This window comes from Balaenoptera physalus (assembly GCF_965194825.1).
Source record: "Balaenoptera physalus genome assembly, chromosome: 3".
Classification (NCBI taxonomy): domain Eukaryota; kingdom Metazoa; phylum Chordata; class Mammalia; order Artiodactyla; family Balaenopteridae; genus Balaenoptera; species Balaenoptera physalus.
Window position 1 is genome coordinate 8,482,348 of NC_138890.1, and position 27,632 is coordinate 8,509,979.

The window sequence follows — 27,632 nt, forward strand, 5'->3', positions numbered from 1 at the left end:
AAGAAGTGAAATTGAGTTATTTTTAGTGAGGGGGATGGACCTGCAGTCTGTCATACAGAGTGAAGTAAGTCAGAAAAAGAAAACAAATACCGTATGGTAACACATACATATGGAATCTAAAAAAAAAAAAAAAAAAAAGTTTCTGATGAACCTAGGAGCAGGACAGGAATAAAGACACAGATGTAGAGAATGGACTTGTGGACACAGGGAAGGGGAAGCATAAGCTGGGACGAAGTGAGAGAGTAGCATTGACATATATACACTACCAAATGTTAAATAGATAGCTAGTGGGAAACAGCTGCATAGCACAGGGAGATCAGCTCGGTGCTTTGTGACCACCTAGAGGGGTGGGATAGGGAGGGTGGGAGGGAGACGCAAGCGAGAGGGGATATGGGGATATATGTATACATATAGCTGATTCACTTTGTTATACAGTAGAATCTAATACAACATTGTAAAGCAATTATACTCCAATAAAGATGTAAAAAAATAAAATTGAAAGAAAAAGAATAAACTGCTGATAATATGACAAAGATAAATTTTATGGGCACTATATTAAGTGAAAACACCAGACACAAGAGGACATACTGTGTGGTGCTATTTCTCTGAACAGGAAAAACAGATTTATGGTGACAGAAGTCAGAATACTGGTTACCTCTGATGATGGGGCTTATTGACTGGGGTAGGGCCCAAGGAAACTTACGGGGAGATAAAGTATTTTACATTTGATGTGGGTGGTATAGACATATATAAAATTCATTAAGGTATACACTAAAACTTATGAAATTTTACCTAAGATATGCCTCAATTAAAGAACTTTAAAACACAAAAATAGAATCATGTGAGTACAGGTTAAAATGGAGAATGGCCCCCTGGGGTGAAGCTCTGTAGAGAGAGCCAGACTCCGTCACTTACCACCTTGCATACCTCTGTAAACTCACCTCAACTTTCCAGGCCTCAGTTTCCTCATCTGTGAATTGGGGATAATAACCAGTACCTTCCTGAAAGTCTCACTGTGAGGACTAAATAACCTAAAAGATGCAAAGTTTAGGGTAGTAGCTACTCTCTAGTAATAGTAAGCACTAAATAATTATTTGCTAGTATGATGATGAATGGTTGAATATTCATTGCTAGGGAGAAAGATGGTCACTATAAGAATAAAAGGAACAATTATCTGGAAACTTATAAAATGTCAAAAATCTTTTCATTTAATTCCATTTCTTCAAAATATATGAAACTTAAAATTGACAGAATTACAAGACTTATTCAGTAATCCATACTTATGGTGGGAGAGTTTAATGTAGCTTTCTCAGTACATGATAGATCAGAAACTGCTAAGGACTGAATGTTTGTGCTCCCCAAAATTCACATGCTTAAGCCTCAGCCCCAAGAGGATGGTATTAAGAGGTGGGGCCCTTGGGAGGTAACTAGGTCATGTGGATGGAGCCTTCATGAATGGGATCAGTGCCCTTATAAAACAGACCCCAGAGAGCTCTCTTGCTCCCCTTCTGTCACATGAGGACACAGCGAGAATATGGCCATCTATGAACCAGGAAGTGGGCCCTCACCAGACGTCAAATCTACCAGCCTTGATCTTCGACTTCCAGCCTCCAGAACTGTGAGAAGTAAATTTCTGTTGTTTATACGTTACTCAGTCAACAGTATTTTTGTTATAGCAGCCTGAGCTAAGACAGAGACCAATATTTTAAAATGTGTAAAAGACTTTCAAACACACATAATATGCTCCATCTAGTGGATATATGAAGAATACATTGATTTCAACTACCCACGAAGCATTTATAAAAATTGACCATATACTAAGTGCATCAGTTAGAGACTGCATTCAGCCATAATAAACCCATCCCTGCCTTCCCCCAGACTCTCCCCAAAAAAGACAATGTCATGTACCAGTAAGAAGTACATCTTATTCGTGTAACAGAATGACCAGAAATAAACAATCCAGGGCTGGTACAGCCATACAAGGACACCAACTGGGGAACCAGGATGGTTGTGACTTCTGGTCACACTCTCTTTAGCCTGTGGCTTTTGCCCTCATGGTCACAGGATGGCTCCTGTAGCCCTGGACACGGTGTCTGCTTGTACAGAAGGCAAGAAGGAGAGGGATCTGGCTAAATGAAACCACTCCTTTGCAACATCTTTCCCAGGACTCATACCCAGCGATGTCTCATACTGGCCAGGACTGGAGGATGTGGCCTCGCCTGGCAGCAAGAAGGACAGGAAGATGGAGGTGTTTTAATAGTGCACATTCCCTGATGGTGCTGTGGTTTGAATGATGCCCCCACAAAAGATATGTCCACCTGGAAACTATGGATGTGATCTGATTTGGAAAAGGGTCTTTGCAGATGTAATTAAAGATCTCAAGATGAGACCATGCTGGATATCTGGGTGGACCCTAAATCCAATGACAAGTGTCCTTATAAGAGACAGAAGAGGAGAAGACACAGAAACACAGAGGAGAAGGCCATTTGAAAACGGAGGCAGAGATGGGAGTGATGCTGCCACAAGCCAAGGAACACCTGGAGCCATCAAAAGTTGGAAGAGGCAAGGAAGGATCCTCCCCTAGAGCATTTAGAGGGAGTGTGGCCCTGCAGACACCTTGATTTCAACTTCTGCCCTCCAGAACTGTGAGAGAATAAAATTCTGTTGTTTTAAGCCACAAAAATATATATATATAGTGCACAGTCCCAATCTGAACAAAAAAAACCTAAGTGCTTTTGTAAGCAAGAAGGGGCAATTTTGGTAGGCAATTAACAGGACATGCCACACTAGACCTAAAAGCAAATCTCCACAAATACTTAACATTCAACAACATAAAGACCACAAACCCTGCTAAGAGTGTAATTACATTAGAAACCAACAACAAAAAGGCAACTAAAAAGAAACACCCATATATCTGCAGGAAATTTTCAGAATGACAGAAACAGTCTATATCCTGCCTGGAGTATTGATTACATACAAGTATACATCTGTCAAACTCATCCAACTGTACACTTAAGATTTATGCATTTCACTACAATGATACCTCTATAAAAATATACCCATGTACTTTTATTTGAAAACCTAATTCCATTTAACTCATGTGTCAAAGAATAAGTGGTAAAAGAAGCTAAGACAATATGAAGAATTAAACCAAAATGAAAATATTATACATTGAAACATGGGATGTCGCTTAACGAGTACTATGAGAGATGATCACAGCCTTGGATGTTTATGTTTTTACAAATTGGAAGTTAATCAGCATGGGGCCCACCATACGCAAGAGACACTGATAAAGGCAGGCTGCCAGTCCTGACGTTTTCTCTCCCGGCGTGAGTCCTTTTATGCACGGTAAGTGAAGAGCTGTGCCTGAAGGCTTTCTCACACTGATTACATTCGTACGGTCTCCCTGCAGTGTGGGTTCTCACATGTACGATAAGGTGTGAAGACTGGCCAAAGGCTCGCCCACACTCCTGACACGCATAGGGCTTCTTGCCGGTGTGGGTCCTCGAGTGTTTCCTGAGGGATGAGGGCTCACTGAAGGCTCGCCCACACTCCTGACACGCGTAGGGCTTCTCTCCCGTGTGGGTCCGCATGTGACTTTTAAGGGTTGAGAGACGACTCAAGACCTGTCCGCAGGTGGCGCACTCATAAAGCTTCTCCCCTGTGTGGATCCTCTTATGTACATTCAGGTGAGTGCTCGTCCGGAAGGGCTTCCCACACTGGTTACATTCGTACGGTTTCTCTCTGGTGTGGGTCCGCAGGTGTGTCTTCAGTGATGAGTGTTCCCTGAAGGCTTTCCCGCACTGGCCACATTCAAAAGGCTTCTCTCCAGTGTGAGTTCTCATGTGGCTCCTCAGAGAGGACGGCTGGTTGAAAGCTTTCCCACAGTCCTTACATTCGTAGGGCTTCTCGCCTGTGTGGTTTCTCTGGTGCAAGATCAGGTTAAAGTTCCTTGTGAAGGTTTTCCCACACTGACTGCACTCGAAGGGTTTCTCTCCAGTGTGAGTTCTCATGTGCCGCCGCAGATTCGAGGAATACTTGAAGGCCTGCCTGCACTCCTGACACTCGAAGCACTTCTCCGCAGTGTGAGTCTTCTCGTGCCTGATGAGATCGGAGCTGTATCTGAACGATTTTTCACATTTGTTACACGCATAGGTTTTATCCCCGCTGTGGATTTTCTCAGGCATGATTAGGTGAGCGGTCTGGAAGAAGGATTTTCCACTCTCTCGGCATTCACATGGGTTCCCTCCTGCAGGAATTCTCTGGTACTGAAAAAGTGGTTTGATGCTTTTAAAAGGCTTCCCTAGTACATTGCATTTATAGAGTTTTTCTCCAGTCTGAGGTTGCTCCTGTCAATTGAGGAAAATGGGAAGACCAGAGGCTTTATTGCATTCACAGATATTCTCCCCGAAGTGAACTGAGTATAGGAAAGAGACATTCCTATAGCTGAAGCTTTTACCATTTTAGTGTATCTGTACCATTTCTACCCTGAGTTCCTTCAAGCAGATACTCTGCCACAAAGAGTATCATTTTCATTACTTTCATGGGGCTTCTTAGATGTAGACTTTTTCTGAATTGTGTAAGGCTAAATTAAGTTTTAAATGCTCTACATCTGTGTCAGATTTACGAAAATGGTTAGCTTTGGGAACTCTGTAAAGCCACTTCTTGATCTACATTTAGAGTTTTTCCCCAATTCATGACATTCACAGACTCTCTCCCAAGAAACTGCTTTCTCCTAGGTGAGAACCACTTGCCTTGAATCTCTCTCTGGGTTTCTTGTGTTTCTAACCTACAGCAACCCCAGACATTTCCTACTGTAGAGGAACAAGAATAATCCCTTTATGCCTTACCCTTTTCGTGCCAATGGATGGAATCTCTGCAAAAATATCTTGGTTAGGAATTGAGTCTTGGGGTTGAAGTTGAGGTTCTGGAATGAATTAAGGGGAGGAATTATTAAGCACACAGAGAAGGAAACTGTGGGATCAAGATGACAAAAAAAGCTAGGCATATGCAGATTTTTTTTTAATACTGATCCTAAATATGGGAAGAAACTATGAATAAGAGGAACGTATCAGAGAGTAAAGGAAAATTTTAAGGTGTTTGGCTATGTGAGGAGTCACGTAATCATAGGAACAAGGGATGGACCTAATGAAACCTAAAAGCTTTTGCACAGCAAAGGAAACCATAAACAAGACCAAAAGACAACCCTCAGAATGGGAGAAAATATTTGCAAATGAAGCAACTGACAAAGGATTAATTCCAAAATTTACAAGCAGCTCATGCAGCTCAATAACAAAAAAACAAACAACCCAATCCAAAAATGGGCAGAAGACCTAAATGGACATTTCTCCAAAGAAGATATACAGATTGCCAACAAACACATGAAAGAATGCTCAACATCATTAATCATTAGAGAAATGCAAATCAAAACTAGATGAGATATCATCTTACACTGATCAGAATGGCCATCATCAAAAAATCTAGAAACAATAAATGCTGGAGAGGGTGTGGAGAAAAGGGAACACTCTTGCACTGTTGGTGGGAATGTAAATTGATACAGCCACTATGGAGAACAGTATGGAGGTTCCTTAAAAAACTAAAAATAGAATTACCATACGACCCAGCAATCCCACTACTGGCCATATACCCTGAGAAAACCATAATTCAAAAAGAGTCATGTACCGGGCTTCCCTGGTGGCACAGTGGTTGAGAGTCTGCCTGCCAATGCAGGGGACACGGGTTCGAGCCCTGGTCTGGGAAGATCCCACATGCCACAGAGCGACTAGGCCCGTGAGCCACAATTACTGAGCCTGCGCGTCTGGAGCCTGTGCTCCGCAACAAGAGAGGCCGCGATAGAGGCCCACGCAATGCAATGAAGAGTGGCCCCCATTTGCTGCAACTGGAGAAAGCCCTCGCACAGAAACAAAGACCCAACACAGCCATAAATAAATAAATAAATAAATAAAAATTTTTTAAAAAAAGAAAGAAAAGCCAGTCACAAAAGACCACATATCGTGATTCCATTTAGAAAAAAAAAAAGAGTCATGTACCAAAATGTTCATTGCAGCTCTATTTACAATAGCCAGGACATGGAAGCAACCTAAGTGTCCATAATCGGATGAATGGATAAAGAAGATGTGGCACATATATACAATGGAATATTACTCAGCCATAAAAAGAAATGAAACTGAGATATTTGTAGTGAGGTGGATGGACCTAGAGTCTGTCATACAGAGTGAAGGAAGTCAGAAAGAGAAAAATAAATACCATATGCTAACACATATATATGGAATTTAAGGGGGGAAAAAAGGAATGGAAATAGTAGATAATTTACTAAGAAGGGATTCTATGAAGATTGGGACTGATGTTGAGAGAAAGTATTAGTAAGAACATACAGTGGGGAGGAACTGGATGAAATATACACATGGAAGTGCTAAATGTGAAAAGGAGGTAGGATAAATCTTTCTATGAAGCCAGAGTAAAGCATTAGAGATAAAAAGGGAAGGGAAAGAGGAAAGAAAGTGGAATTTACTGAGGGAGCTCAACCCAACATCCTTCCCCATCAAGGGCACTAAGCACCCCTAATCTGCCTGGTGCTCACCTAAGTGGGTTCCTGGGAAGATCCCTCTCTCAGTGACGCACAGCTCTTCTCTTTGCTCCAAATGGGAAAACGTACTGGCTTTGCAGAGTTGATCTCCTGCTCGTGGGAAAAGATGCAGGGTATGAGCAACTGTGCCTGCCATGCAACGGGAGCCGATATTCCGACGTCTTTAGGGTCACTGGAGATGGGAATAGCAAAATGGGCGCACCTATATTCTGATGGCACGGCCGAGTTCTTTCACTAAGGAACCAAAGTACAAGCTCTCTCACTGGGTCCCGAAGGACAGTGGGACTCTCCAGTCCCCAAAACCCGGCGCCTGGCTCAGGGACACACTTGAGAAGACGAGCAACAATGGACAGATCTTCATTTCCAAGAGGAAACCACTAGACTATAAGCACCATGAAGGCAGGACCTGCCTGTCTCTTCACCTCTCGATTTCCGAAACCAGCACAGTTCTGGGAAACCACAGTAGCTGCGCAAGCGTGTGGATGAAGCGGCGAGGCTGGCCTTACCCACAGAGGCCAGGTTCCTATAGTTCTCCAGCATCACGTCTCTGTACAGGCTTCTCTGAGCAGAGTCTAGAAACAGCCATTCTTCCGGTGTGAACAGCACGGCCACATCCGCAAAGGTGACTGGTTCCTAAAACGCACACCCGTCCCTGCTCAGCCAGGGGCCACCCCGACCAATACTCAAGAGGACAGTGGGGGGCTTGCAGGCCTGGGGAAGGGACACCTCCATGTAGAGGATGTTCAGACACAGTTCTGAGGTCTCTCAGCTCAGGCCTCAGAACTAGAACTCTTCTCCATCTACTCTTCCCTCCCTAAATGACAGCATCCCAAGGGGGGGCAGCAAAGGACCTCAACTTCATGACAGGAGTTAGTTATTAACAACTAGCTGGGAAGCCCTTCCCCTCTAGCCCCAGGGTCCAGCAGACCTGATCGCGTTACAGGCAAGAGAAAAATGTTTGGTAAATGACAGCTGTTTGCTCTTGGGAGACCACGATGACTATAAGACAAGGACAGCTCACGTCCTCGCCCTGCTTTACCTCCTGACATTCAGCTGAACATGGCCCTTGATAACCGGGGCAAGGCCTGAATGAGGGAGTGGGGTCACTGCCCACCCGCTGCTAGAGGCCCAGTGCCTGGAAGCCTGGAGACCAGTCCTCTGGGGTCAAGAAACTCCCAGACAGAGGAAGGGGACAAGGAGGGAAAGCAAGAAGAACAAGTATTTGTTACTTACCTGCAGACAAATGTTCAGTGTCCCAGGAGCCACGGCTTCTTCCTCTGTGCTCTCCTCCCGGAGCCAGGCGGGGTCCTGAGCAGGCACTGCTGCAGGAGAAGAGGGGAGCCATGAGGGTCTGGGCCTGGCCCAGTGACCCCACTTGCAGGGCCAAGGGCTGCCCACCCTGTGAATGACCGCATGTGCACACACATGTGCACACACTCCCAGGGACACACACATGTAATGCACACAGAGAGATGCATGCACATATGCTTGCACACACTCCCAGCTGCTTGGGCACACATGTACACTCACACACACCAGTACACACGCATGCATACACGCACACAAATGTTTATATACACACAGACACACCACGCATACACAGTATCCGCATACCCACACTGACAAGCACACACACACAAACACACAGAAATATACAGACATACACACAGACACACATGCACGCACGCACGCACACACACGTTTCCTCTGTTCCAAATCTCTGGAGCCACAGTCTCAATTCACCAACAGACTCTGAAGTTTCTGGGGCACCCCTTTCTCCCCCTTGATTCAGCCCTGGGTCAGCTGTTCCGCCCTAGCTGCTGGGCCCCTTCCTCTGCCCTGACTCTGCAGGGCCGGTAGCACCCCAGGACTTACCACAAGCAGGGGACAGAGAAACCGCCACCTCCCTGTGAGTGTGCCTGAGGAGGAAGCAGCGTCCTTCCTTTCCTGCCTTCAAATCGATAACATCCCTCATCCGCACCAGGCCTCCTCACTCTGGCCTGTTACAGAGGAGCAAGTGATTCCCCAGCCAACCCTTGTCTCCCTGCACCCTCACCTCCCCTCTCGATGGGACCTTTCCCCTTGGTAATTAAACCTGAATCACGTCCAATCCCTGACCCCATGTTATTAGTTTCCCGGGGCTGCTGTAACAAAATACCACAACTGGGTGGCTTAAAGCAACAGAAATGTATTCTCTCAGAGTTCTGGAGGCCAGAAGCCCAAAATCAAGGTGTGGGAAGGGTCACACTCTCTCTGAGACTCTGGGTAGAGTCCTTCCTTGCCTCTTCTTGGCTTCTGGTGGTGAAGGTCAATCCTGGGCTTGTAACTGCGTGTCTCTCCAATCTCTGCCTCTGTCATCACATGGCTGTCCTCCCCCCTGTGTGTCCCTGTCTTCACATGGCATTTTCCCCTTCTTACGAGGGCACCATTCATATTAGATTAGGGCCCACCATCATGACCTCATCTTAACTTGATGGCATCTACAAGGACCCTATTTCCAAATAAGGTCACATTCACAGGTACTGAGGGTTAGGACTTCAATATAGCTTTTTTGGGGGGGAGTCACAATTCAAGCTGTAATACTCCACCCTTCCCTCTAGCTACTGTTCTAGCTCTCTGTTCCCCATCGTGGGCAATCTCTGTATCCATTTTCTCACCTCCTACTCACTTCCCAACATCACCATTCCAAGGACCAGCACCTCACTAGGATCACCCGTGACCTCCATCCAGAGTGGGGATCTAGTTGAAATGTTCAGTCATCCAATCCCTCCATCTTAAAACCCACCCCCCTGGGCTTCAGTGCCCACCCCCCCAGCCTCCCTCCCGGTTTCCTGTGTAGGCTCCTCCTCCATCACTTGCTGGCGTCCCCATGGCGCACACCTTCCTCCTCTCACCTTGTAGTCTCCGCCTCGGAAGGCACCGTCCCCGGCTCTGGGCGTCAATTCCCAACTACCTGACAAGGCCCAAATCTCCAGGCTGACTCTCACATCTGCACTCCAGACCCATATACCCAACCATTGGCTCCGATATCTCCACCCATCTACCTGGGGGAATACGAGTGAAACATCCAAAATGAGCTGGGGGGGGGGGGGCTGCTGCCCCAGCAGGCGGAGGACAGAGATTCAAGCCACAGAGGATCATTCTCAGGCTTTGAACTTGCCCTGCTGGGTTTCAAACTTACGTGGGACCCGGGACCCTTGTTTCCTCTCCCTTTGGGAACAGGAATGTCTATCCAATGCCTGCCCCACCATTGTATTTTGGAAGCAGAGAACCTGTTCTCTGGTTTTACCAATTTACAGATGGAGAGGAATTATGCCCCCAGGATGGACCACACCCCCAGTCTCACCATACCTGATTTAGATTATTTAGATGATAAAATCTGGGACATTTTGAGCCAATATCTAGATGAGATTTTAGACAGAGTTGATGCTGGAATGGGTAAAAACTTTGGGGATGTTGGGATCATGTGACTGTATTTTGCATGTAAGGAGGATATGAATTTGGGGGGTCCAGAGAGCAGACTGTTATGAGTTGAACTGTGTCCCCCAAAAAAATAACAAGTCCTAACCCCCAGTATCTCAGAATATGACCTTACTTGGAAATAGGGTTTTTGCAGATGTTAAGATAAAGTTATGTTGGAGTAGAGGGCCCTTAATCCAATACAAATGGTGTCCTTATAAGAGGAGAAGAGATACCGAATCAGGGGAGAAAGCCACGTGGCAACGCAGGCAGAGATGGGAGCGATGCATCCACAAGCCAAGGAATACCGAGGCTTACAGCAACCGCCAGAAGCTAGGAAGAGGCAAGAAAGATTATTTCCCTACAGGTTTCACAGGAAGCATGGCCTTGCCAACACCTTAATTTCAGACTTCTGACCTCAGAACTGTGAGACAGAAATTTCTGTGAATGTCAGAACTGTGAAGGTGAATGTCATCACCTTCTTCTCAAAGCCTGTCCTTCTTCCAATGTCCCTGATCTCAGATGAGCAATCCCACCCCCTCTGACCACAACAATCAGTCAAAAAAAAAAAAATCAGTGATGACATTTCTACACCCACCTCCCCACCTCCACCCACCCCATTCCCCTTCCTCCCATCCTGTCCCCATTATGGGGAACGCCTGTATCATACCTTCTCATTTGGACCCACTTAAATGTCACTCCTTCGGAGAGTCTCTCCTCCCCAATACCCTTCTTTTCTCTAAAAAGACCCTCTCCTTTCTTCACAGCCCTTACCTATCTATAACCAGGTTTTTTTTTTTGTTTTTTTTTTTTGCTTCCTTAGGTGATTATCTTCCGTCTCCCCCAATTGACTGGCAGCTTCAGAAGAACAAGCCTGGGGTCCTTTTCCTTTTGCTACACCCTCACCCCCCAACCGTGCTTGGCACATAAAAATGCCCTGGAATGTCTGGTAAACGCATGCACACATGACTCACCAAACTATCTCAACTCGACCTCCTGTGTACATCTTACATGGTTCCTAGCTTCCCTGCTTGCAGACAAGAGTTAACACAGCAGGCCTGACTGCTCTCCTCAGCAAGGCCTGCCAGCAAGGTTGACCCTTAGTTGGCCTCTGGGAACTTGGATTTCGAGAGGGTTCCTACCACCTTAACTGATAAGAGGGGCTCACTCTCTGCTTAAACTGTTTGTACAAACAGTGCGGTTTATGCTGAATGCCTGTTTTCCTTCTGGAAGTCTGGAATTTAGGTATGTGCTGGGCAGAGGGTGCCTACATGACAGCCCCCAGGGAAAACCCTGGGCTCTGAGTCTCTAATGAACTTCCCTGTAGATAACACTGCACACGTGTTGTCACAGCTTGTTGCTGGAGGAATTAAGCGTGTCCCATGCGACTCCCTTGGGAGAGGACTCCAGAAGCTTGTGCCTGAATTCCTCCAGACTTCACCCCATGAGCCTTTTCCCTTTGCTGATTTTGCTTTGCATCCCTTCACTGGAATAAATCATAGCCATGAGTACAACTGTAAGCTAAGTCCTGAGTCCTCCTAGCAAATCGTCAAACCTGGGAGTGGTCTTAGGGACCCCTGACACACCTACCCCACACTCACCCCCAAGTCTAGGCCACCACCATGCTTTTCCTAACTGCCTCCACCCACCACTCGTGTCGTCCCGAGGCCCATCCTCCTCCCAGGTGCTGAAAGACCAGGCTCGTCTTCCCCAATCCCCAGTGGACTTTAGAGATGCCATTCCTGGGCCTGAACTCCTCTCCCCAAACCTCCAAACAGCCCAACATCTAAACGATACAGTAATTATTATGGTCTTAAGCCAGCACTTGTCCCCAGGGGTCAGGTGGCAGTGTCTAGTATCTTAGCTCGGGCAGCTGTAACAAAATACCACAGACTGGGCGGCTTAAACAACAGAAATTTACTTTCTCACAGTTCTGGAGGCTGGAAGTCTGAGATCAGGGTGCCAGCATGGTCCAGCTCTGGTGAGAATGCTGTTCCTGGCTGGCAGACATCTGCCTTCTCACTGTGTCCTCACATGGTGGAGAACTCTGCTTTTCCTCTTCCTGTTCTTATAAGGACACCAGTTCTATGGGATCAGGGCTCCACCCTTAAGACCTCATTTAACCCTAACAACCTCCTTAAAGGCCCCGTCTCCAATACAGCCACATGGGAGGTTACGGCGTCAACATATGCATCAGAGGGGGACAACCCACAGCACCTGAAGGCGTCTTTGGTCGTCATGACTAGGGTGTTACGGGCTGAATTGTGTCCCTCCAAAAACTCATATGTTGAAGTCCTAACCCCTAGAATCTCAGAATATAACTTATATTTGGACATAGGGTCTTTTCAGAGGTCATTAAATTAAAGTGAGGTCAGTAGGATGGGTCCTAATCCAATGTAATTGGTGGAAATTTGGACATGGACACATACAGAGGGAAAATGCAGGAAGAAGACGGACATCAACAAGCCAAAGAGAAGATGCCTGGAACAGATCACGGCCCTCAGGAGAAATCATCCCTGCCAGCATCTTGATCTTGGACCTCTGTCCTCCAAAACTGTGAGAAAAAGCGAAGCTCTGTTGTTTAAGCCACCCAGCCTGTGGTACTTTGTTATGGGAGCCCTAGCAAACGAATACAGGGGGAGGTGGTACTGTCAGCTAGTGAGTGGAGGCCAGGGATGCTGCTACACATCCCACAGCACGCAGGCCGGCCCCCACCACACAGATCCCGCCCCTGTGTCAGGAGTGCTGCAGTTGAGACACTTGGTCTAAACTTAAACTTCCCAGAGCTCCTCTCTGCCCCGCAAGATAAAGCCCTCTTGTTATATGCTTCCATTGCATTCCGGTCTCCATTTAAAAATCTGACCACCGAGCCTGACTGTGAACTCCACGGGGGAGGGCCTCAGGGTTTGGTCTGCAATTGTTTCCCAGTGCCCATCTCACCACAGGATGACAGTGGTGAGTACTTCAAGAGTACCTTCCGGAGTACTTCAGAAGCACAGAGCACACCAAGTACTTCAAGAGTACTTTATGGCACGGATGGCCAAAAAGCACATGAAAAGATGCTCAACATCACTAATTATTAGAGAAATGTAAATCAAAACTACAATGAAGTATCATTTCACACAGGTCAGAACCATCATTAAAAAGTCTACAAACGATTAATGCTGGAGAGGGTGTGGAGAAAAGGGAACCCTCCTACACTGCTGGTGGGAATGTAAATTGATACAACCACTATGGAGAACAGTATGGAGCTTCCTTAAAAAACTAAAAATAGAGCTACCATATGATCCTGCAATCCTGCTCCTGGGCATATACCCAGAGAAAACTATAATTCGAAAAGATACATGCACCCCAATGTTCACTGCAGCACTATTTACAATAGCCAGGACATGGAACCAACCTAAATATCCATCGACAGAGGAATGGATAAAGAAGATGTGGTATATATATATACAATGGAATATTACTCGGCCATAAAAAAGGAACAAAATAATGCCATTTGCAGCAACATGAACAGACCTAGAGATTGTCATACTAAGTGAATTAAGTCAGACAGAGAAGGACAAATATCATATCACTTATATGTGGAATCTAAAAAAAAATGGTACAAATGAAGTTATTGACAAAACAGAAATAGAGTCACAGATGTAGAAAACAACCTTATGGTTACCAGGAGGGAAAGGGGGGGGGGGAGGGATAAATTGGGAGACTGGGATTGACATATACACACTACTATATATAAAATAGATAACTAATAAGGACCTACTGTATAGCACAGGGAACTCTATTCAATACTCTGTAATGACCTATAAGGGAAAAGAATCTAAAAAAGAGTGGATATATGGATATATGTAACTGATTCACTTTTCTGTACAGCAGAAAGTAACACAACATTGTAAATTAACTATAATAAAATTTTTTTTAAAAAAACGAGTACATTATGGCAGAGCCTGGCCCAGAAGGCATACCAAAAATATATAGAACAACATATAACCCAAATCTAAGAATTACTTCCTGTCAGTGCCATAATACAGATTCCAAATGCAAGACTGGATGATATGATTAATAAACAAAATTTATTATTCTTACAATAAGGCAAGATGGAAGGAAACAAATGCCTTGCAGTTCAAGCTACGATGTTATTTGTCCTCCAGAATTAATTTTTTCCCCCACTTCTCAGGAGATGTGGCTTTTAACCTCATTTTTTAAAAGCTCAGTTCAAACATGTGCCACTTATAGTAAATTCAACTGTAACGTTCAGCATCAACAGGCTTGCACAGTGGAGATTTTAACCGTGCCCCAAAAGAGGTCTGGCCTTTGCCATAGTTGAGTGGGGACTGCTCTTCCATAACAGAAAGATCTGAGACCAAAAAAAACAAAAAAAGAATCCCAGCCCACAATCCCTAGAAAGTGCCTTTCCCCTTGCATATGTAAATAATAAGATATAGCTTCATATATTCTCTCCCTATGGCAACGACTGCAGTCAGAGGAAAAGAAGGCGGATGCAAGTTCCCAGACACAACGCAGCAGAGCGGGGCCCGCTGGCCGTCAATTCCACCCAGCTCTCACTCACCAGAACCCCCAGCCCCCAACAGGTTGAGGAGGCGCGGCGCAGGCTCCGACGTGGCCACCCTCTGAATCTGCACAGCCACCTTCAGCCCCTGCACAGAGTGACAGGAACATATTAGTCACACAGTCGGTGGGGTCCACTCACACCTGCTCACCCAGACTGAATTGGCATGACTGGCCCTGCTTTGGGGAACACACTGAACATACAGGGACAGGCCCTGTTCCCTTGTCCAGGTTTACAGTTCTTCAGTATAAAGTTAACCGCTGTCGTGGAATTTCAACTCCAAGATGGGATGGAGAGAGGGGGCCTGGGTAGGGGAGGCCTTCTCTGAGCAGCCTCCGGTAGTGGGGGAGATGCTGGAGCAAAGAGGGGCAGTGGCTGGCCAGCAGATTGAGGGGTAGAGGGAGGATGCAGAGGTGGGCCCCTGCAAATGAGGGGACGTTAGTAAACTCTCCCGGAGGGGAAGCCCTGCTGTGGGAGAAAGGACCTGAACTCTCCTATACCGCCAGCCACTCCCTTGGGAAGGGTATTTGAACTGACTTGCATTTCTAAGGGATGCCTCTGGCCTCCGTGTCCAGGGTGATGCCCAGTGGCAGCAGGCGCCTGTCAGGAGCAGTTCCCGGGGGTCCGGGAGAACTAACGGTGGCTCTGGGCAGGGTGGTGGCACCAGGGACAGAAGGAGCAGTCGGAGGTAGGTTTATATTTTGGAGGACAAGTTCGTAGGACTTGGTGGTGGACGGGAAGTAAATGTGGCAGGTCCCTCAGGGCAGGTGATGGGCAGGGACAGGTGAGAGGAGGCCCCTTCTCCTCAGCGCGGGGCTCACAGCACACCTGCAAGTGTCCTTCTCTGTAACTCTCTCCACCTCAGCACCAAAACACAAGGCCCTGAGCCAAGAGCTTGGTTACCGGCCTGGTCACCCTTCACACAGCCCCTGGACCCACTCATTCCTGTCGGTTTCCTGGCCATGGACACGGTGGGAATGAGGGTGGAAGGACTGGACGAAGAAAGGCTGGACCCAGAGAGGCAGGGCCTGGACCCTAGTTGCTAGCCCCTCCCCTAGGACTGCTCTGGGCCTGACATCACACTAGGGATGTTTACATTCAACGCAGAAACGCCACGGCGTGTCCAGTAGTTCCTACCAGGAGGTAAGCCTGGGCCTCCAGCATGTTCCCAATTCCCCCAACAGTTGGCAGTTGGCTCTAGATTCATCCCTCCCTCCTGCCTCCCCACCTAACAAAACTCCTGAACCCCAGGCTTTCCTGGCTGGGGCTGGGGCCCTCCCAGCAAACCACCTCCCAGGCTTACTGTGTCTTCAGAAGACCAAGGTGACTCCTGGAGAGCTGACCGGTCCCCTGGAGTCAGAGGTGTCCCCCTCTCTCCCATCATGGGCTTGATCTGCATCCTCAGGTCCAGCCCCAGCCCCTGGGAAAAGGCACGGAGGGTGCTGAGCAGGACAGAGGCGGTATGGAGGCCGTTCTCACCCTCAGAGACCCCTAAGTTTGGGGCTAGTGCCATCAGAATTTGGGGAACGTGGGCCTGGTAGTTTCAGACCTGGTGACTCCCCCTATTGCACTGTGGGCCCCTGCCACCAACGAGGACTGATCACGCCAGAGACTTGGAGACAGACCTGACCCCTTTCTGGTTCTGGAGAGGCCCTGTCTGGAGGTTAGGCCACAAGCCCTTGGAGGCGCTCCAAGATATTTTACTAGAAAGGTTTCTATAGAAAGGCTGGGAGCTCCTGGCGCTAAATATGAACTTCATTCTATGTTTTCTTAGATTCCATATTTGTCTATCTGGCATCCATCAATCATAGGGCCAAACGAATGGCCACAGTTGTTTACATCTCCCCTGTGATCCACAGCTCGTACTCCGAACCACCTCCTTTATCTAGTTCTCACACACCAAGCCAACATTCCCCCTGCCCTAAATCACCAAGGCCAGGTACCAGACAACTGGGGACAGCCCCTGTGCCTCAAGATCCCCCAGAATTATTACTCAAACTCACCAATCCTAAGCTGTTTACCCTGCCCTCCTCTGCCTTTCCTATAGAAAACCAATAAAGGCTCTGGCCTAGAGTCTCCCCTCACTCCTGTCAGCCTCCTGACTGATGCTGGTGCTTCCTCGTGTGGCCCTGTGTGGCGTGGCCAGCCCCCTCCTCTCAAGAAATGTAAGTCGCTGTCACTGGCCTCTCCATGTCATCACTCAGTCACCTCCGTAAATTGAAATCCCGGGGGTACCATTTTGAGACAAATGTTTTAATCAGAATAATTCTGACACAGATCACTCTTCTTGAAGGTTTTGAGGAGTTCCGCCTATTTGCTCAACACATACTTATTGAGTGCTGCTAGTACAGGCACTGTGGATCCAGCAGAAAACAAAAGAGGTGAAATCACAGCCTCGAGGAGCTGGGTGTTGTGCAGGAGAGGTGGCATGGGTGGCCCTGGGACAGTAGGAAGGCTGAGCCTGGAGATGCCCATTCTTTGCGGCTACAGGGCCTTGGTCTGTCCCTGGCCACCAGCACTTATTCACACGTGACCTCAGAGCTGCCATAAGGGGCCCCAGTGATTGCGACAAGGGGTGACAGTGACACCCACATGGCCTAGAAGGGATAACCAAAGGTTCAGCCACATCGACCAAGTATCAGGATGTGCGATCCTCAAGCAGAAGACCCTGGTGGCTAAGACGGCAGTCTCTAGAGACAGGCCTGGATTTGACTCCCAGCCTCACATATGCTGGACCACTTAGGGGTATATTCAGGGATGAACTGCTTGATTCCTCTACACAGAGGGAACTGTAGTGGGATTCCTCTATATAGAAGGAAGTGGACCACTTATGCCCACTCAGAACATTCTGTGACTGCCTGTGTTTCCAGATGCAGCAGAAGCCCCTCCTCTCCCACACTCAGTACTCACTACTGAGCTGGCAGTGAAGTTCTGTGGAAAGTGCTGGAACCCCATACTGAGAGGAAAGAGCCCACAGAAACCACAGAGGACACCCGTCCCTCATGGCCCGTACTCCCTCCCTCACACGGTCCATCTGCTGATTGAGGCATGGTGCCGGTAGGGGCCTGGAGCTGTCTCTACCAGCACCCATCTGTTCACGCCTTCACTCAACAGGCATCAATCGAGAGCTCTATAGTGGCGCACAGAACACTCTATAATGGGGTTGCTGCAACAACAGCATCAGATGAGGCCCGTGGGATCCAGCAGCTCCAGTAAGACATTTGCAGATCTTAAGGTCTCAGAAAGCCAGCACCCTTTCCCAAGCAGCTACTGGAGGACGTTCTCTTCTGAAACAAGAGTGTAAACCAAGGACAAGGAGGATCTGGGCACTAAGGAGAGGGCTCGGCCGCCCTGCGGTCTGATGCCAGCCATGCAGGGGCGAGAGTTTCAGCTGCCTGGCAGCCCACTCCACACGAGGCTGTGCAGGGTTGAGGCTCCGCGTGCTCAGGGCACAGGAATGGAAAAGGGGTCTCTGCTACCCCAGCCTCACCACCCCATGCACTGTGCCAGTGTCTCTGACACGCTGAGCCTGACACCATCCGTGATAGAGGTGGAGAGGCACATATTGAGGGAAGCTAGAGACCTCATTGGCTCTGGGACAAAGAGGCCCAGCCTGGGGGTGAAGCTGGGCTCTGTATGTCCCTCTATCCAAATCTTAGCTCTAACCCTAAGCTTCAAAACCCCAAGAATGGGAACTCAAACTTGGAGGCTCGGTAGTTTAGGAAGGCAGGAATTCAGGGTCAAAGGCGGGATGGCAGGACTGCATTTTCTCACGCACCATACTGTGCAAGCTGGTTCTGAATGCCTATCCGCTCCTTGACAAGGGCTTCCTTCCCGTGTGGGGTCTCAACTTCTCTCCCCACGGGTATGGGACCCCTGACAACTTTCCCACGTTCTTTACAATCAGAGTGGTCCTCTCTCCTGCAGGTCCTCTTGTTCAGATCCAAGTTATAATTCCTCCAGGAGCCTTTCTCACCACGTTAAATCATCAGGGGGCTTCCCTCCAGGGCGAGTTTGCTCCTGACAAGCGGTGGACGATGACAAAAAGGTCACCCAGGGACGCTCCTCGTCAGGGGCACGTTTTCAGCATTTTCAACGGTGCGCCTTGTTCAGACAGGTCGAGTTCTTCCAGGATGTTGCAGGCTCCACCACTAGGCTTTCTCACATCCTGATCTTACATGGGGCATCTCTAACAGACAGCGTGTTTCTGATCGCTGTTGAAAAGTAAATCACACTGCATACAATCGATGTCTGACTCTCACTGATGGAAATGTTTACTCAGGGGAACTTTCTATGAAGAAAGAATCTTAAGTGATAGGTGGGATTTGCCCAAATTCGTGGGTCATGGATGCTCCCTCCAGACACTTCATGCCCTTGAGGAAACGCCCTGGCTCAACTATCTGCCTGGCCCTGGTGTGCGTGTCCAACTCACGTATTCCTCAACTTCTTCTACGAGAGGGAGTAAAGAATCATCACCCGTGAGTCTTACCATTTGCAAATCATGGGATGAATTTTCCTCCAAAATATCCTGCAGAGGAGTAGACTCTTTGGGTCTAAGTTGAGATTCCCAGTCTAAAATGAATTGGAAAATAAAAATTACCTTCTTTCAGAAAGAAGTAGTGGCATGATATTGACACACACAACATGTATTTTTTTTTTAATATTGACCCTAAACTTGGGTCAGTACTGAAATGGAAGAAGGTATCAGTGAGAAAGTGAGACTCTAAACAGTAGGAATTGGGCAGTGATGGGAATGAGGTGGAAGTGAGAGACTTTTTCCCAGCAAAGGAATCCGTGGACATTGAAAGTGATGTTATCAGACAGTGCTATCCGGCAAACAAGTAAGAAGCAATTAGACAAGGAACACACAAAGAAATGTTTGGTTTACAGAGGAATTGGACAATAATTGTTTGTTTGACATGGAGAAATTGGAACCCTCATGCACCACTGGTGGTAAGGTAAAATAATGTGACTATCCTAGAAAGCAGTTTGGCAGTTCTTCAAAAAGCTTTAAAAATGACCCAGCAATTCCACATCTAAGTATATACCCAAGAGAAATGAAAACATATCCACATAAATTCTTTTTTTTTTGAATTTTTGAATTTTATTTTATTTATTTTTTTATACAGCAGGTTCTTATTAGTCATCAATTTTATACAAACATGTCAATCCCAATCGCCCAATTCAGCACACCACCATCCCCACCTCCCGGCAGCGTGGGTGGCCCTGGGGAGAACCCTTGGTGTCCATATGTTTGTTCTCTACATCTGTGTCTCAACTTCTGCCCTGCAAACCGGTTCATCTGTAACATTTTTCTAGGTTCCACATACATGCGTTAATATACGATATTTGTTTTTCTCTTTCTGACTTACTTCACTCTGTATGACAGTCTCTAGATCCATCCACATCTCAGCAAATGACTCAATTTCGTTCCTTTTTATGGCTGAGTAATATTCCATTGTATATATGTACCACAACTTCTTTATCCATTTGTCTGTCGATGGCCATTTAGGTTGCTTCCATGACCTGGCCATTGTAAATAGTGCTGCAATGAATATTGCGGTGCATGTGTCTTTTTGAATTACGATTTTCTCTGGGTATATGCCCAGTAGTGGGATTGCTGGATCATGCGGTAATTCTATTTTTAGTTTTTTAAGGAACCTCCATACTGTTCTCCATAGTGGCTGTATCAATTTACATTCCCACCAACAGTGCAAGAGGGTTCCCTTTTCTCCACACCCTCTCCAGCATTTGTTGTTTGTAGATTTTCTGATGATGCCCATTCTAACTGGTGTGAGGTGATACCTCATTGTAATCTTGATTTGCATTTCTCTAATAATTAGTGATGTTGAGCAGCTTTTCTTGTGCTTCTTGGCCATCTGTATGTCTTCTTTGGAGAAATGTCTATTTAGGTCTTCTGCCCATTTTTGGACTGGGTTGTTTGTTTCTTTAATATTGAGCTGCATGAGCTGTTTATATATTTTGGAGATTAATCCTTTGTCCGTTGATTCATTTGCAAATATTTTCTCCCATTCTGAGGGTTGTCTTTTCGTTTTATTTATGGTTTCCTTAGCTGTGCAAAAGCTTTGAGGTTTCACTAGGTCCCATTTGTTTATTTTTGTTTTTATTTCCATTACTCTAGGAGGTGGATCAAAAAAGATCTTGCTGTGATTTATGTCAAAGAGTGTTCTTCCTATGTTTTCCTCTAAGAGTTTTATAGTGTCCAGTCTTACATTTAGGTCTCGAATCCATTTTGCGTTTATTTTTGTGTATGGTGTTAGGGAGTGTTCTGATTTCATTCTTTTACATGTAGCTGTCCAGTTTTCCCAGCACCACTTATTGAAGAGACTGTCTTTTCTCCATTGTATACCCTTGCCTCCTTTGTCATAGATTAGTTGACCATAGGTGCGTGGGTTTATCTCTGGGCTATCTATCTTGTTCCATTGATCTATGTTTCTGTTTTTGTGCCAGTATCATATTGTCTTGATTACTGTAGCTTTGTAGTATAGTTTGAAGTCAGGGAGTCTGATTCGTCCAGCTCCGTTTTTTTCCCTCATGACTGCTTTGGCTATTTGGGGTCTTTTGTGTCTCCATACAAATTTTAAGATTTTTTGTTCTAGTTCCGTAAAAAATGCCATTGGTAATTTGATAGGGATTGCATTGAATCTGTAGATTGCTTTGGGTAGTATAGTCATTTTCACAATATTGATTCTTCCAATCCAAGAACATGGTATATCTCTCCATCTGTTGGTGTCATCTTTAATTTATTTCATCAGTGTCTTATAGTTTTCTGCATACAGGTCTTTTGTCTCCTTAGGTAGGTTTATTCCTAGGTATTTTATTCTTTTTGTTGCAATGGTAAATGGGAGTGTTTCCTTAATTTCTTTTTCAGATTTTTCATCATTCGTGTATAGGAATGCAAGAGATTTCTGTGCATTAATTTTGTATCCTGCAACTTTACCAAATTCATTGATTAGCTCTAGTAGTTTTGTGGTAGCATCTTTAGGATTCTCTATGTATAGTATCATGTCATCTGCAAACAGTGACAGTTTTACTTCTTCTTTTCCAATTTGTATTCCTTTTATTTCTTTTTCTCCTCTGATTGCCGTGGCTAGGACTTCCAAAACTGTGTTGAATAATAGGGGCGAGAGTGGACATCCTTGTCTTGTTCCTGATCTTAGAGGAAATGCTTTCAGTTTTTCACCACTGAGAATGATGTTTGCTCCACATAAATTCTTATACATGAATGTTCAGAGTAGCACTACTCCCAATCACCAAAAAGTGGAAACAAGCCAATGGCCATCATCTGATGAATGGATGAACAGAATGTGGTGCATCCACACAATGGAATATCACTCAGCTTTAAAAAGGAATGAAGCATTTCATGCTACTACATGGAAGAACCTCAAAAACATGATGCTGAGTGAAAGAAGACAGATACAGACGTATGATTCCATTTATATGAGATATCCAGAACAGGCAAATCCACATAGACAAAAAGTGAATCGGTGGTTGCTGGGGACTGCAGGAAGGGGTATGGGGGGGACTGCTAACAAGTACAGTTTCTTTTTGAGGTGATAGAAATGTTCTGGAACTAGATAGTGGTGATGGTTGCACAACTCTATGGATATACTAAAAACCTCTGAATTGTACACTTTAAAAGGGTGAATTTTACAGTACGTATCTAAAATTTTTTTTAAAAAAAAGAGAAATTGGAAGAGATCTTTTTCTGAAACCAACAAAAAGTAAGAGAGCTAAAAAGTGAAAAAAGAAGAGCTAAAGGAACTCACCCCAAACAACCTTATTTCCCCTCAGAATAAAGAACCTTAAAAATGCCCTCAGACTGACACTTCCCAGCAGCACCCACCCTCCAACCCCGGTCTGGTTGGGTGACAATATGCTACGCCCCCTGGTACTCACCCACACCCGTGGCACAGAGAATGCCTCGTTCTGCTGTCCTCAGCTCTTCTCTTGGCCCCACCTGGGAGACCAGACAGGCTTTGCAGGGTGGAGTCCCTGCTGGTGGAGAAAAACGTACGTGCTGAGGGAAGGGAGGGTTTGCAGAGGAAAATGCATGCTTCCCCAGCCTGCCCGCCCTCCACCTGGACCTCAGCTCCTGACCCCAAGCAAGTACACGGGGTACCTAAGTGATCACATCCAGTTTTTAATTAACTCAGTGAGGTTCTTTCACAAGGGCCCAAACCACAAACGCTCCCCTCTCTGCCCCATGGAACTGTGGTTCTCTAAGTCCCGAAGTCCAAGGTCAAGGTCAGTGAGACCCACACGAGTGACTATGGAGAGAATTAAGTAAAAGCAATGCATGGGGGCTTCCCTGGTGGCGCAGTGGTTGAGAGTCCGCCTGCCAATGCAGGGGACACGGGTTCGAGCCCTGGTCTGGGAAGATCCCACATGCCGCAGAGCAGCTGGGCCCGTGAGCCACAGTTACTGAGCCTGCGCGTCTGGAGCCTGTGCTCTGCAACAAGTGAAGCCGCGGTGGTGAGAGGCCCGCGCACCGCGATGAAGAGTGGCCCCCGCTTGCCGCAACTAGAGAAAGCCCTCGCACAGAAACGAAGACCCAACACAGCCATAAATAAATAAATAAATAATTTTTTTTAAAAAAAAGCAATGCATGGAGCTGTTATCCTGTGGAAGCCCATGAACTGGAAACCCACACTACATCACTGTGGTCACGTGGCAGGCGCTTAAAAAGCATTTGCATACAGGAAGGACCGGAGTAGCACCAGCCTTACCCCGGGGGACCAGGGTCCTGCAGTTGTCCAGCAGCACGTATCTGCACAGGTTCCTCCGAGCGTCATCCAGCAACGCCCACTCCTGGATGAGCCCCACTGCCACATCCTCCAAGGTGACTGATTCCTAAGACAGTACACATATTCCAGCTCAGCAAGGACCACCCTCACCATTCTGCAGGACGAGGGGTTATCCCTGGGGAAGGTAGACCCAATGCAAGAACATTCAGAGACTGTTCTCTCCAAAGCAGGGCTTAGCAAACCCGGCCTGCCTCCTGTTTGTCTGAATAAAGTTTTACTGGCACACAGCCACACCCGTTTGTTTATCTCTACGGCAGTTTTTGTGCTACAAGGGCAGAACTGAGGAGTTGCTGGGACAGAGCTCATATGGTACAGCCAGCAGAAAATATCGACTTTCTTTCAACATTTGGACAGATCCAAAAGTATAAGCTTTGGCTCTCTGTCACTCCACTAACCAGTGATGGCAGAGCCTGTTCTTCTCAGCTTTACAGAGCTTTTCCTAAACTCCTTATTTAAGACATCAAAAGTTTGGGTTTGATCTTTTAATTTTCATGAAGTCCCTAGGACACCGCCCAAGACATAGATAAGCATTTAGTCATTTTTTATGCCTGTTAAAATAAGACTTCCATTGCATCTGAGAAGCTTGATGGCCTTTTAATCTCAGAATTCTCTAGAACAGCACTGACTGGTAAAGCTCACTGTGACGATGGGAATGTTCTATGTCTGCACTTTCCAAAAAGGCAGCCACTGGCACGTGCGGCTACTGAGCACTTGAGAAATGTGCTTTGGGTGACTGAGTAGTTGAGGTTTTAATTTTGTTGGATTTTAATTAATTTTAATTTTACTGTATAGAGCCATGTGTTTTTGGTAGGTCTCACAAGCGATGGCAGGGATGGCCCTGGAGCTCTGCTGCTGCCGGCTCTAAATGAGCCCCACACTGCAGTCACACTCTGGAATTAGGCACAGAACCCCAGGGTCGCTTTGGGAACCCTCCACCCAAACCAGTTCCCTCCGGAGGTCATGTACTGAAAGAGGTTTCCAGGTCCTGGGGACGGGGCTAAAGATGTTCCACACTTCCCTCCTCTTTCTTCCTCAGTTGGGAGGCAGGCAGAGAGGAGACAGGGCCCAGAGTACATAATTATTCCCCCCCCACCCCGCAACCATCCTAACCCCCCCTTCCCCCTCACCATGACACCAGCGCCAGGGTTTAAAGTTTCAGTAGGTGTCCTTCCTGCAATAAGAGAGACGGAGGTAAAAGAAGAAATGAGAGTGGAAGCAGAACACCAAGCAGGGCTTTGGCCCAGGTAATTCCATTTCTGTGGACCACCAGCAGGGCGGCCAAGCGAAACATGCTTACCCGGAAATTATCTCAATAAGGAACATATTGGGCCCCGAGCCACCTTTCACACCACAGGCCCTGACCGTTTCTACTGGCTCCAGTCACCTAATAAAAGGATCATTTCTCCTCGTATCCTTCCTCAAAACACCTCTAACATCCTCTACTTTTCCTCCACTGCCCTTATCAAGTTGCGATTTTTTAATATGTATTTGTATAGGTAAGTTTGCCTCTCTCCAACCATGATGTAAATTCTCGAAGTATAGACCTGTGTCCACTTTTTTCAGGACTCCAAATCCTGCCACCAGAACAGCACTTGATAAGTACTAAGTACTTTATGTACTAGGGGTTGGCAAACTTTCTGTAAAAGGCCAGACAGTAAATATCTTAAAATTTGTGGCCTACATGTATGGCAACTATTTAACTGTGGTTATAGCACAGAAACAGCCACAGGGAACACATAAACACATGTTCCAATAAAACCTTATTAATAGAAAACAGCACTGGGGCAGATTTGCCCACAGGCCACAGTTTGCCAAGTCCTACTCTGTATAATGTGGTAGAGAGAATACATCGATCACCAAATTCTCTCAGTTCTACCTCTTATGCATCTCAAACATTCCAACTTTTTCAATTCCACGATCACCACCAAGCCCCAACTTTTCCAACTCCACAATCATCTGAGTCCTGAACTAACCCAAGCTGCTATATGTGTGGACTTTGCATTCATTCTTGTCCATCCTAAACACCATGCTCAACCCAGGAGTTGGTGTTTTGTTTAAATCACAAACAAAATCATATTACTCCCTACTTAAAACTCTGATTCAGTGGCTTCCCATTGGCCTTAGAACAAGGTCCACAGTTTACCATGGCCTTCAGGGCCCTGCCCGCCTCTCCTCCTGGCTCATCCATTCCGTACTTTGTCTTCTGTGTTTTAGCTTTCCCTATCTTTTCTCAGCTCCTGGAATACACCAGGCTTTGTACTGCCTGAGGGATTACGCATCCACCATTCTTTCAAATCTCCTCCCCACTCCGCCTCCACAGCCTGACCCATGTCTAGCTACATACAACTCATCTTTTAAGTTCAAACATTTGTCCCATTTAAGATATTTTTGCTGATCTCCTCCTCAAGTTCCCCTGTTCTGTGTTTCTACATCACCTTTGTCATGATTAATTTAAAATCTGTCTTCCCAGCTAGAATAAAACCTCCACAGGGGCAAGCACTAAATCTATTTCAGTCATATTGTTTCCCCTGTACAGGGCCCGGTTCATTGAGGGCACCCCCAATGAAAATGTGCCAAACAATCAACACTCCTCAAAAATAATTCAATATAGTTAGACTAAGAAGGCATGTGCCCGCATGCACACTCACACACACACACAAACACATAAGACAACACCACAAGTCAAAAATAAAAATGACTTAAAATGCCTGTTCATATAACAAAAATCACTACACTAGATTTCAGCTGTCTTTAAGAAACGTTAATTCTTTCTAAAAAGACAAGGTGGGACATGAATCCTCTCTAAAAACAAACACCACACTCATCAAATTGAAATCTGATGCTTAATTTTCCTCCAGAATTCATTTTTTCCCCATTTCTCATTAGAAGTGAGTCTTAACCCTATGATTTAAAAAAGACATCCCATTTACTGCCAACTCAATTTCAATTCCCGGTACTAAAAAAGCTTATGTTCTTTTTCCTGGAGTCCCATCTTTTGAAGCCTTATGGCGATTTACAGGCTGGAGCCAACTTGAAAAGAACTGAATAGTCTTACTTTTCTTTGATGTTAATAAGACTTGTAACATAAGTGAGAAATAGCTTTTATTAGGACACGCTCCCCTTACAGTTAAGAAAACTGATACAAAGTAAAAGTTAGAAGGGAGGGAGGGAAAAGGAAAGGAAAAGGAAAAGAAAGCTAAGTTAACAGGTCCTAATGTAAGCAAGTGCAAATTGTCAGTCACCAACTAATTCATCCCTCGATAGAGGGTACATTCCATTTTTTAAATTCACATGCCAAGTCACTCAAACCAGTTTGCACATGTAGACTCAGACCTAAATTTCCATTTGCAGAGCTAGATAACCTGAAACGTAATATGAAATAAAATGTGATTTATTAATAAACAGGTATCCTGCATATGGGAGATACGGTAGCCCTACAAATCGGGGAAGACGGGTGAGTGCTGGGGCCGGCTGGTGTCACCATTTCTTCGCTGCGGGACCTGGGCTCTACTTCGTGGCTTCCCCTTCAATAGGCGGATGACAGTCCTGTTGGCCCGAACAAGGGGTACCTGAGGACGACAGACCGGACAGGGGGAGCCCGGCTGCAGAGCCGAGCTGTGCGGGCCCCATCCCGGCCCCGGGGTTACCGCGGGGAGGAAGCACCTCGGCCCGGGCTGCCGTCCTAGGCCCTCCGGCCCCTCCCCGCGCCCGCCGAGCCCTCCCCGCCCTCCCGAGGGGCCTGGCCGCACCTGCAGACCGGCCGGAGACACTCCCACCGCAGCGCGCCGTGCGCCCAGTACAGCCGCCACCATCCGCCGCCGCTGCGCACTTCTGCTTCCGGTGTCAGGCCCGCCGGGAGCGGAAGTGGTCGGGGCACCGGCCCTCAGGGCCAGAGGACCTCCGGGCAGTGGCGGAAAGGTTGACTCCTTCATCCAACCTTGGAGGAAAAATTCTAGTTTCCTTCCCCAGGTCTGCGGGCGAGGTTAAGCTCTGGGGTGGGGTCTGACCGGACCTAAAGAGTGGGGTTGGGGCGGGGTGTATGCCGACTGGTCGGGGCTAAGGACGGAGCTGAAGCCCGATGGGCGGGGATTGGGGCAGGGCCTGGGCTTGGTGGGCGGGATAGAGGCGGGGCCTCGCTGGCTCGTTGGCACGCTCGATGTTCTAC

The 27,632-nt window shown here is 46.7% G+C and overlaps 2 protein-coding genes across 12 annotated transcripts in view; one reads left to right on the forward strand and one right to left on the reverse strand.

The window, feature by feature from the left end:
- The window catches only part of ADGRE3 (adhesion G protein-coupled receptor E3), a 105,187-nt gene that overhangs the window by 12,087 nt on the left and 65,468 nt on the right, over positions 1 to 27,632 (forward strand). The window lies entirely within an intron of this gene.
- On the reverse strand, positions 1,183 to 27,545 carry ZNF333 (zinc finger protein 333). 11 transcript variants are annotated; one of them, XM_082454434.1, is made up of 13 exons: positions 27,221 to 27,354; positions 26,906 to 27,036; positions 24,595 to 24,638; positions 23,390 to 23,513; positions 22,560 to 22,658; positions 19,129 to 19,211; positions 15,943 to 16,059; positions 14,640 to 14,727; positions 7,841 to 7,929; positions 7,114 to 7,240; positions 6,602 to 6,697; positions 4,851 to 4,927; positions 1,183 to 4,349 (listed from the first exon to the last, which is right to left on the reverse strand). In XM_082454434.1, the coding sequence occupies exons 3-13, from the start codon at positions 24,595 to 24,597 to the stop codon at positions 3,252 to 3,254; spliced, it is 2,001 nt and encodes a 666-aa protein (XP_082310560.1). In that variant the 5' UTR covers positions 24,598 to 24,638; positions 26,906 to 27,036; positions 27,221 to 27,354; the 3' UTR covers positions 1,183 to 3,251. The 11 variants fall into 11 exon arrangements, with proteins under 11 accessions (XP_082310560.1, XP_082310557.1, XP_082310559.1 ...); XM_082454431.1 differs by having other exon boundaries at positions 27,217 to 27,322; XM_082454433.1 differs by having other exon boundaries at positions 26,906 to 27,082; positions 27,217 to 27,304.

Coding starts and splice junctions, on each gene's coding strand:
- ZNF333 (XM_082454424.1), bottom strand. CDS start 27,399: ATGAAGGAGTCAACCTTTCCGCCACTGCCCGGAGGTCCTCTGGCCCTG. Junction 19,212..22,559: donor TCTCTGTGCCACGGGTGTGG/GTGAGTACCAGG, acceptor AATTCATTTTAG/ACTGGGAATCTCAACTTAGA. Junction 6,698..7,113: donor TAGGAACCTGGCCTCTGTGG/GTAAGGCCAGCC, acceptor TCCCACGAGCAG/GAGATCAACTCTGCAAAGCC.